We start from the raw sequence: 11,055 nt of genomic DNA on the forward strand, positions 1-11,055 counted from the left end.
GAATCGCTTGAACCTGGGAGGCAGAGGTTGCAGTGAGCCGAGATCGCACCATGGCACTCCAGCCTGTGTGATAGATGACAGAGTGAGACACTATCTAAAAAAAGAAGAAAAAAAATTGCCAAACCATGAAATCCTGAGAACACATTCAACCAATAGCACCATATGAATCTGTACATACCTTGCAAACACTGTAAACCTGTCTCATCTCACCTGAGACCAACCCCCAACCACAAAGCCCAGACCTGGAATTTTCCCAGGACCAAACCCATCTATATTCTGTGACCAGAAACCTCAAAGCCTAACCCTAACCCTAATCCTAACCCCTATAGTTCAGGTCCCCCCGTCCCTGTGGCTCCACGTCAAGACAACCTGCCCCTCCGTGGGTTTGCAGGCCCCTTGGTGGGGGTGGGAGCTGGGGACCACACACAGCTCTCTTAGCTTAAGCCACTTTCTTTCTTCCTTCTTTCCTGCATCCCTCCCTCCCTCCGTCCCCCCTTCCCCCTCCGGTCCCTCCTTCCTTCCCTCCCTTTTTTTTTCAGGGTCTTCTCTCTCACCCAGGCTGGAGTGCAGTCGCATGGTCACACCGGACTGCAGCCTTGGCCGCCATAGCTCAATTGATCTTCCTGCCTCACCCTCCAGAGTAGGTGGGACTACAGGAATGTGTCACCGCACCCGGCTAATTTCTTAATTTTTATTTTGTAGAGATGAGGCCTCCCGATATTGTCCAGGCCTGGAAGTAATTTTTGAAATTCAAGAGGATCTAGAAGTTCTGGCGTCCTGTCAATATCCCTTTCTGAGATGAAATGTAAAATCCTCTAATCACCCCAGGATACCTTTTCCAGCTATATTACCATTTCCTTTCAGCCGACTAGAGTGGAACGTAGGCAAAGAACGGACCTATGCCTGCACACAGGCACCTTTGAACTCACTGAGATCGATAAAAGAATTTTTTAAAAATTGCCAGAATGAAAAAAGTATCCTCCAGTGAGCCTCAAGGACAGCCAGGGAAGGCAGCTACTGGGCCCTGCCACTGGCCAGGAATGGGAGAGTCACACGTGTCCATTCTCCTATAGATGGTTCGCACATCAGAACTGAACCACAAACCCTTTCCTGCCCCCTTGAGACCAGGCCGCCACTCCTTCCTTCCCCTCACCTTGACCCTCCCATCCTGCCCCACCTGTCAGGATCACAAGGACCCCCAGCTCAGCAGATGGGAACCGGACCAAAAAGAGAAATAGCCCTGTCCCGTCCATAAGTACAACCCCAGACCCCCTGCTCCACCCTCCAGACCACGGGGAGACCCCATGCTCCACCCCTGAAAACCAAACCGAGACCCCTGCTCCTGTCCTCAGGACCACACCAGACCGCTCCTTCCCTTGGCGCCACCCCCAGACCCCCGATCCTCCCGTCGGGACCCCCACGGGGCCACCTCCAGACCCTCCTCCCGATCCTCCCCTCGAGATCACCCCGAGACCCGCTCACCACCATCAGTCAGGCCGGGTAGTGGGGAGAGGCCTCTCAGGAGAGACCAGGCCACTCTCCCAGGAGTGAAGGGAGGAGGACAGAGTCACGGGCAGACCAGAAATAACCAGGGACTGAAGAGACAGCAGGATCGGAGAGTGACGGAAAAGGTCTAAGGGCAGGAAAAGTCCCTGAGGCTTTCTCCACCCGGAGTGTGGGGTAGGGAGCACCGGAGAGTGACGAAAGTAGACGATGCCTGGCGGAGAAGAGCCGAGCGGAGGTAAACGGCGGCGGAGAGCGACGGAAAGTGGCGAGAATTGACGGAAAGTAACGGAAACTGCGGACAGTGACGAAGATTCACGAAATTTGTCAGAGCGCGACACAGAGGAAAGGAGATGCAGCAGGCCGAGCCTAATCGGAGATGACGGAAAGTGACGGAGAGGAACGAGGAGTAAAGAGGGGTGACGAAAAGAGCCGAAGCTGGTGGAGGCGAAGAACTGAGTGAGGAAAGATAGCCGAGATTAGCTGGTGGGCTGCAGCCTGGGCAGTCGCCCGAATGGGCGGGACCCCACGGAGTTACCGAGAGGATGCGAACAGCGGCAGCCGGGCGGGACGAGAGTGAGGGAGGGCGTGGAGGGCCGTGGGTCCGCCTGCCCTGGGGCAGGCATGGGTGGCACCGAGGTGACCCGGGTGGGAGGTGCACCGCCGCCCCCTGGCAGCCTCTGCGCGGAGCCCAAGCCGGTCTTCTCCGCCCCTTTGCAGACCTCGGCGCCAAGCCTGGCCCCTGACGCCCACCCGCGGCCCCACCCAGCGCCCAGGCCCACGAGTCCGACGAGCAGCGGAGGCTCGCGGCCGCTAGACCCCAAGCAGCACATGGCCCAGAGCATCCCCGCCCAGTGGAGGGTGGCACATGGCGGGAGGGCGGGAGTCCGTGTCCACTCATGGCCGGGGAAGGGAGGGCGGGTTCTGGTGGCTGGGGAGGGCTGCACATGGCAGGGGAGGGGAGAGCGAGAGTGCCGGCGAGGGAGGAGAGGGCAAGAGTGCGTGTCCGCTCCAGTCTCTCTTCCTCATCATATAAAGCCACGAGTCCCATGACTGGGACCCACCCTAATGACCTTATCTCATCCTAATTACCTCCCAAAGGCCACATCTCCAATCAGGACATGAATTTGGGGATTAAATTGCCAACACGTGGCTGGGCACCGTGCCTTGTGCTTTTAATCCCAGCACTTTCAGAGGCCGAGGCCGACGATCACCTGAGGTCAGGAGTTCAAGACCAGCCTGGCCAACATGGTGAAACCCCCATCTCTACTAAAAATACAAAACAAAAAGAAAAATTAGCAAGGAATGAAGCCCAGTGCCTGTAATCCTAAGGAAGGAGACCACCACTTCTCCTGCTGCCGTTCCCTTCCCCACACCCCTTCCTTAGTTTATAAAACACGGAAAAAGGGAGAAAGCAAAAAGCTAAAAAAAAAAAAGAGAAGTAAGATAAATAGCTGGACGACCCTGGCACCACCACCCGGCCCTGGTGGTTAAAATAATAATATTAGCCCCAGACGTAAACTATTTCTGTTATCTGCAAATTCCAGACACTGTATGAGGAAGCACTGAAAAACTTTCTGTACTGTTATCTGATGCATGTAGTCCTCAGTCACATTCCCCACGCTTGCTCCATCTATCACGACCCTTTCATGTGAACCTCTTAGAGTCGTAAACCCTTAAAAGGCCCAGGAATTCCTTTTTCGGAGACCTCGGCTCTTAAGACGCAAGGGTGCTGACCCTCCTGGCCGAAGAAAGCCCTTCTTTCTTTAACCCGGTGTCTGAGGAATATTTCTGTGGCTTGTCCTGCTACAATGCCAGCTACCGGGAGGCTGACGTGGGAGAATCGCTTGAACCTGGGCGGCAGAGGTTGCAGTGAGCCTAGATCGCACCATTGCACTCCAGCGTGGGTGATAGATGACAGAGTGAGACACTATCTAAAAAAAGAAGAAAAAAAATTGCCAAACCATGAAATCCTGAGAACACATTCAACCAATAGCACCATATGAATCTGTACATACCTTGCAAACAATGTAAACCTGTCGTATCTCACCTGAGACCAACCCCCAACCACAAAGCCCAGACCTGGAATTTTCCCAGGACCAAACCCATTTAGATTCTATAACCCGAAACCTCAAAGCCTAACCCTAACCCTGACCCTAACCCCTACAGTTCAGGTCCCCCCGTCCCTGTGGCTCCACGTCAAGACAATCTGCCCCTCCATGGGTTTGCCGGCCCCTTGCTGGGGGTGGGAGCTGGGGACCACACACAGCTCTCTTAGCTTAAGCCATTTTCTTTCTTTCTTCATTCTTTCCTGCATCCCTCCCTACCTCCGTCCCCCCCTCCCCCTCCCCTCCCTCCTTCCTTCCCTCCCTTTTTTTTCAGGGTCTTGCTCTTTCACCCAGGCAGGAGTGCAGTGGCATGATCACAGCTGACTGCAGCCTCGGCCGCCATAGCTCAAGTGATCTTCCAGTCTCAGCATCCAGAGTAGGTGGGACTACAGGAGTGTGCCACCGCACCCGGCTAATTTCTTGATTTTTATTTTGTAGAGATGAGGCCTCCCGATATTGTCCAGGCTTGGAAGTATTTTTTGAAATTCAAGAGGATGTAGAAATTCTGGCCTCCTGTCAATATCCCTTTCTAAGATGAAATGTAAAATCCTCTAATGACCCCAGGATGCCTTTTCCAGCTATATTACCATTTCCTTTCAGCGGACTAGAGTGGAACGTAGGCAAAGAACGGACCTATGCCTGCACACGGGCACCTTTGAACTCTCTGAGATCGATAAAAGAATTTTTTAAAAATTTCCAGAATGAAAAAAGTATCCTCAAGTGAGCCTCGAGGTCAGCCAGGGAAGGCAGCTACTGGGCCCTTCCACTGGCCAGGAATGGGAGAGTCAGAGGTGTTCATTCTCCTATAGATGGGTCGCAAATCAGAACTGAAGCACAAACCCTTTCCTGCCCCTTGGGACCAGGCCGCCACTCCTTCCTTCCCCTCGCCTTGACCCTCCCATCGTGCCCCACCTGTCAGGATCGCAAGGACCCCCAGCTCAGCAGATGGAAACCGGACCAAAAAGAGAAATAGCCCTGTCCCGTCCATAAGTACCACCCCCAGACACCCTGCTCCACCCTCCAGACCACAGGGAGACCCCATGCTCCACCCGTGACAACCACACCCAGACCCCTGCTCCTCCCCTCCGGACCCCCAGACGCCCTGTTCCTGTCCTCAGGATCACACCAGACCGCTCCTTCCCTCGGCGCCACCCCCAGACCCCCGATCCTCCTGTCGGGACCCCCACGGGGCCGCCTCCAGACCCTCCCTCCGCTCCTTCCCTCGGGACGCTCTCGGGACCACCCCGAGACCCCCGCTCCTCCCCTCGGGATTACCCCGAGACCCGCTGACCACCATCAGTCAGGCCGGGTAGAGGGGAGAGGCCTCTCAGGAGAGATCAGGCCACTCTTCCAGGAGTGAAGGGAGGAGGACAGAGTCACGGGCAGACCAGAAATAACCCGGGACTGAAGAGACAGCAGGATTGGAGAGTGACGGAAAAGGTCTAAGGGCAGGAAAAGTCCCTGCGGCTTTCTCCATGCAGTGTGGGGTAGGGAGCAGCCGGAGAGTGACGAAAGTAGACGATGCCTGACGGAGAACAGCCGAGCGGAGCTGAAGGGCGGCGGAGAGTGACGGAAATTGGCGAGAACTGACGGAAACTAACGGACAATGACGAAGATTCACGAAATTTGTCAGAGAGCGACGCAGAGGAAAGGAGATGCGGCAGGCCGAACCTAATCGGAGATGACGGAAAGTGACGGAGAGGAACGAGGATTAAATAGGGGTGACGAAAAGAGCCGAAGCTGGTTGAAGCGAAGAACTGAGTGAGGAAAAATAGCCGAGATTAGCTGGTGGGCTGCAGCCTGGGCAGTCGCCCGAATGGGCGGGAGCCCACGGAGTTACCGACAGGATGCGAACAGCGGCAGCCGGGCAGGACGCGAGCGAGGGAGGGCGTGGAGGGCCGTGGGTCCGCCTGCCCTGAGGCAGGCATGGGTGGCATCGAGGTGACCCGGGTGGGAGGTGCACCGCCGCCCCCTGGCAGCCTCTGCGCGGAGCCCAAGCCGGTCTTCTCCGCCCCTTTGCAGACCTCGGCGCCCAGCCTGGCCCCTGACGCGCACCCGCGGCCCCACCCAGCGCCCAGGCCCACGAGGCCGAGGAGCAGCGGAGGCTCGCGGCCCCTGGACCCCAAGCAGCACATGGCCCAGAGCATCCCCGCCCAGTGGAGGGCGGCACATGGCGGGAGAGCGGGAGGACGGGATTTCGTGTCCACTCATGGCCGGGGATGGGAGGGCGAGTCCTGGTGGCTGGGGAGGGCTGCACATGGCAGGGGAGGGGAGAGCGAGAGTGCCGGCGAGAGAGGAGGGCAAGAGTGCGTGTCCGCTCCAGTCTCTCTTCCTCACCATATAAAGCCACGAGTCCCATGACTGGGACCCACCCTAATGACCTTATCTAATCCTAATTACCTCCCAAACGCCACATCTCCACTCAGGACATGAATTTGGGGATTAAATTGCCAACACATGGCTGGGCACCGTGCCTTGTGCTTTTAATCCCAGCACTTTCAGAGGCCGAGGCCGACGATCACCTGAGGTCAGGAGTTCAAGACCAGCCTGGCCAACATGGTGAAACCCCCATCTCTACTAAAAATACAAAACAAAAAGAAAAATTAGCAAGGAATGAAGCCCAGTGCCTGTAATCCTAAGGAAGGAGACCACCACTTCTCCTGCTGCCGTTCCCTTCCCCACACCCCTTCCTTAGTTTATAAAACAGGGAAAAAGGGAGAAAGCAAAAAGCTAAAAAAAAAAAAAAAAAAGAGAGAAGTAAGATAAATAGCTGGACGTCCTTGGCACCACCACCCGGCCCTGGTGGTTAAAATAATAATATTAGCCCCAGACGTAAACTATTTGTGTTATCTGCAAATTCCAGACACTGTATGAGGAAGCACTGAAAAACTTTCTGTACTGTTATCTGATGCATGTAGCCCTCAGTCACATTCCCCACGCTTGCTCCATCTATCACGACCCTTTCATGTGAACCTCTTACAGTCGTAAACCCTTAAAAGGCCCAGGAATTCCTTTTTCGGAGAGCTCGGGTCTTAAGACGCAAGGGTGCTGACCCTCCTGGCCGAAGAAAGCCCTTCTTTCTTTAACCCGGTGTCTGAGGAATATTTCTGTGGCTTGTCGTGCTACAATGCCAGCTACCGGGAGGCTGAGGTGCCAGAATCGCTTGAACCTGGGAGGCAGAGGTTGCAGTGAGCCGAGATCGCACCATTGCACTCCAGCCTGGGTGATAGATGACAGAGCGAGGCACTATCTAAAAAAAGAAGAAAAAAAAATTGCCAAAACATGAAATCCGGAGAACACATTCAAGCAATAGCACCATATGAATCTGTACATACCTTGCAAACACTGTAAACCTGTCTTATCTCACCTGAGACCAACCCCCAACCACAAAGCCCAGACCTGGAATTTTCCCAGGACCAAACCCATCTAGATTCTGTGACCCGAAACCTCAAAGCCTAACCCTAACCCTAATCCTAACCCCTACAGTTCAGGTCCCCCCGTCCCTGTGGCTCCACGTCAAGACAACCTGCCCCTCCGTGGGTTTGCAGGCCCCTTGGTGGGGTTGGGAGCTGGGGACCACACACAGCTCTCTTAGCTTAAGCCACTTTCTTTCTTTCTTCCTTCTTTCCTGCATCACTCCCTCCCTCCTCCCCCCCTCCCCTCCGTCTTTCCTTCCATCCCTTTTTTTTCAGGGTCTTGCTCTTTCACCCAGGCAGGAGTGCAGTGGCATGATCACAGCTGACTGCAGCCTCGGCCGCCATAGCTCAATTGATCTTCCTGCCTCAGCCTCCAGAGTAGGTGGGACTACAGGAGTGTGCCACCGCACCCGGCTAATTTCCTAATTTTTATTTTGTAGAGAAGAGGCCTCCCGATATTGTCCAGGCCTGGAAGTATTTTTTGAAATTCAAGAGCATCTAGAACTTCTGGCCTCCTGTCAATATCCCTTTCTAAGACGAAGTGTAAAATCCTCTAATGACCCCAGGATACCTTTTCCAGCTATATTACCATTTCCTTTCAGCCGAGTAGAGTGGAATGTAGGCAAAGAACGGAACTATGCCGGCAGAGAGGCAGCTTTCAACTCATGGAGATGTATAGAAGAATTTTTAAAAATTTGCCACAATGAACAAAAAGTATTTCCAGTGAGCCTCGAGGACAGCCAGGGAAGGCAGCTAGTGGGCCCTGCCACTGGCCAGGAACGGGGGAGTGAGAGGTGTCCATTCTCCTATGGATGGGTCGTACATCAGAACTGAACCATGAACCTATTTCCTACTCCCCTTGGGACCAGGCCGCCACTCCTTCCTTCCCCTCACCTTCACCCTCCCATGCTGCCCCACCTGTCAGGATCGCAAGGACCCCCAGCTCAGCAGATGGGAACCGGACCAAAAAGAGAAATAGCCCTGTCCCGCCGATAAGTACCACCCCCAGACCCCCTGCTCCACCCTCCAGACCACGGGGAGACCCCATGCTCCACCCCTGAAAACCAAACCGAGACCCCCCGCTCCTCCCCTCGGGACCAACCCCAGACCCCCTCTCCATCCTCCGTACCACAGGGAGACCCGATGTTCCACCCCTGAAACCCACACCCAGACCCCCCTCTCCTCCCCTCCGGACCCCCAGACGCCCTGCTCCTGTCCTCCGGACCACACCAGACCGCTCCTTCCCTCGGCGCCACCCCCAGACCCCCGATCCTCCTGTCGGGACCCCCACGGGGCCACCTCCAGACACTCCTGCCGCTCCCTCCCTCGGGACCCCCTCGGGACCACCCCCATACCCCCGCTCCTCCCCTCGGGATCACCCCGAGACCCGCTCACCACCATCAGTCAGGCCGGGTAGTGGGGAGAGGCCTCTCAGGAGAGACCAGGCCACTCTCCCAGGAGTGAAGGGAGGAGGACAGAGTCACGGGCAGACCACAAATAACCAGGGACTGAAGAGACAGCAGGATCGGATAGTGACGGAAAAGGTCTAAGGGCAGGAAATGTCCCTGAGGCTTTCTCCACCCGTAGTGTGGGGTAGGGAGCAGCCGGAGAGTGACGGAGAGTGACGAAAGTAGACGATGCCTGACGGAGAAGAGCCGAGCGGAGGTAAAGGGCGGCGGAGAGTGACGGAAAGTGGCGAGAATTGAAGGAAAGTAACGGAAACTGACGGACAGTGACGAAGACTCACGAAATTTGTCAGAGCGCGACACAGAGGAAAGGAGATGCAGCAGGCCGAGCCTAATCGGAGATGACGGAAAGTGACGGAGAGGAACGAGGAGTAAAGAGGGGTGACGAAAAGAGCCGAAGCTGGTGGAGGCGAAGAACTGAGTGAGGAAAAGATAGCCGAGATTAGCTGGCGGGCTGCAGCCTGGGCAGTCGCCCGAATGGGCGGGACTCCACGGAGTTACCGAGAGGATGCGAACAGCGGCAACCGGGCAGGACGCGAGCGAGGGAGGGCGTGGAGGGCCGTGGGTCCGCCTGCCCTGATGCAGGCATGGGTGGCACCGAGGTGACCCGGGTGGGAGGTGCACCGCCGCCCCCTGGCAGCCTCTGCGGGGAGCCCAAGCCCGTCGTCTCCGCCCCTTTGAAGACCTCGGCGCCCAGCCTGGCCCCTGACGCCCACCCGCGGCCCCACCCAGCGCCCGGGCCCACAAGTCCAAGGAACGGCGGAGGCTCGCTGCCCCTGGACCCCAAGCAGCACGTGGCCCAGAGCATCCCCGCCCAGTGGAGGGCGGCACATGGCGGGAGGGCGGGAGGACGGGAGTCCGTGTCCACTCATGGCCGGGGAGGGGAGGGCGAGTTCTGGTGGCTGGGGAGGGCTGCACATGGCAGGGGAGGGGAGAGCGAGAGTGCCGGCGAGGGAGGAGAGGGCAAGAGTGCGTGTCTGCTCCAGTCTCTCTTCCTCATCATATAAAGCCACCCACCCTGATGACGTTATTTAATCCTAATTACCTGCCAAGGGCCACATCTCCAATCAGGACATGAATTTGGGGATTAAATTGCCAACACATGGCTGGGCACCGTGCCTTGTGCTTTTAATCCCAGCACTTTCAGAGGCCGAGGCCGACGATCACCTGAGGTCAGGAGTTCAAGACCAGCCTGGCCAACATGGTGAAACCCCATCTCTACTAAAAATACAAAACAAAAAGAAAAATTAGCAAGGAATGAAGCCCAGTGCCTGTAATCCTAAGGAAGGAGACCACCACTTCTCCTGCTGCCGTTCCCTTCCCCACACCCCTTCCTTAGTTTATAAAACACGGAAAAAGGGAGAAAGCAAAAAGCTAAAAAAAAAAAGAGAAGTAAGATAAATAGCTGGACGTCCTTGGCACCACCACCCGGCCCTGGTGGTTAAAATAATAATATTAGCCCCAGACGTAAACTATTTGTGTTATCTGCAAATTCCAGACACTGTATGAGGAAGCACTGAAAAACTTTCTGTACTGTTATCTGATGCATGTAGTCCTCAGTCACATTCCCCACGCTTGCTCCATCTATCACGACCCTTTCATGTGAACCTCTTAGAGTCGTAAACCCTTAAAAGGCCCAGGAATTCCTTTTTCGGAGACCTCGGCTCTTAAGACGCAAGGGTGCTGACCCTCCTGGCCGAAGAAAGCCCTTCTTTCTTTAACCCGGTGTCTGAGGAATATTTCTGTGGCTTGTCCTGCTACAATGCCAGCTACCGGGAGGCTGAGGTGCGAGAATCGCTTGAACCGGGGAGGCAGAGGTTGCAGTGAGCCGAGATCGCACCACTGCACTCCAGCCTGGGTGATAGATGACAGAGCGAGGCACTATCTAAAAAAAGAAGAAAAAAAATTGCCAAAACATGAAATCCGGAGAACACATTCAAGCAATAGCACCATATGAATCTGTACATACCTTGCAAACACTGTAAACCTGTCGCATCTCACCTGAGACCAACCCCCAACCACAAAGCCCAGACCTGGAATTTTCCCAGGACCAAACCCATCTAGATTCTATAAACCGAAACCTCAAAGCCTAACCCTAACCCTAATCCTAACCCCTACAGTTCAGGTCCCCCCGTCCCTGTGGCTCCACGTGAAGACAATCTGCCCCTCCGTGGGTTTGCAGGCCCCTTGGTGGGGGTGGGAGCTGGGGACCACACACAGCTCTCTTAGCTTAAGCCATTTTCTTTCTTTCTTCCTTCTTTCCTGAATCCCTCCCTCCCTCCGTCCCCCCCTCCGCCTCCCATCCTTCCTTCCTTCCCTCCCTTTTTTTTCAGGGTCTTGCTCTTTCACCCAGGCAGGAGTGCAGTGGCATGATCACAGCTGACTGCAGCCTCGGCCGCCATACCTCAATTAATCTTCCTGCCTCAGCCTCCAGAGTAGGTGGGACTACAGGAGTGTGCCACCGCACCCGGCTAATTTCTTAATTTTTATTTTGTAGAGATGAGGCCTCCCGATATTGTCCAGGCCTGGAAGTATTTTTTGAAATTCAAGAGGATCTAGAAG

At 55.5% G+C, this 11,055-nt stretch overlaps 1 protein-coding gene across 1 annotated transcript; it reads right to left on the minus strand.

Annotated features, from left to right (window-relative positions):
* Window positions 1-671: 671 nt before the first annotated feature.
* LOC134736079 (uncharacterized) lies at window positions 672-9,554 on the minus strand. Its single transcript, XM_063635391.1, has 3 exons — window positions 9,539-9,554; window positions 8,423-9,488; window positions 672-3,437 (listed from the first exon to the last, which is right to left on the minus strand). The coding sequence occupies exons 1-2, from the start codon at window positions 9,552-9,554 to the stop codon at window positions 8,428-8,430; spliced, it is 1,077 nt and encodes a 358-aa protein (XP_063491461.1). The 3' UTR covers window positions 672-3,437; window positions 8,423-8,427.
* Between the last annotated feature and the right edge of the window lie 1,501 nt (window positions 9,555-11,055).

This window comes from Symphalangus syndactylus, chromosome Y, assembly GCF_028878055.3.
Source record: "Symphalangus syndactylus isolate Jambi chromosome Y, NHGRI_mSymSyn1-v2.1_pri, whole genome shotgun sequence".
NCBI classification, from domain to species: domain Eukaryota; kingdom Metazoa; phylum Chordata; class Mammalia; order Primates; family Hylobatidae; genus Symphalangus; species Symphalangus syndactylus.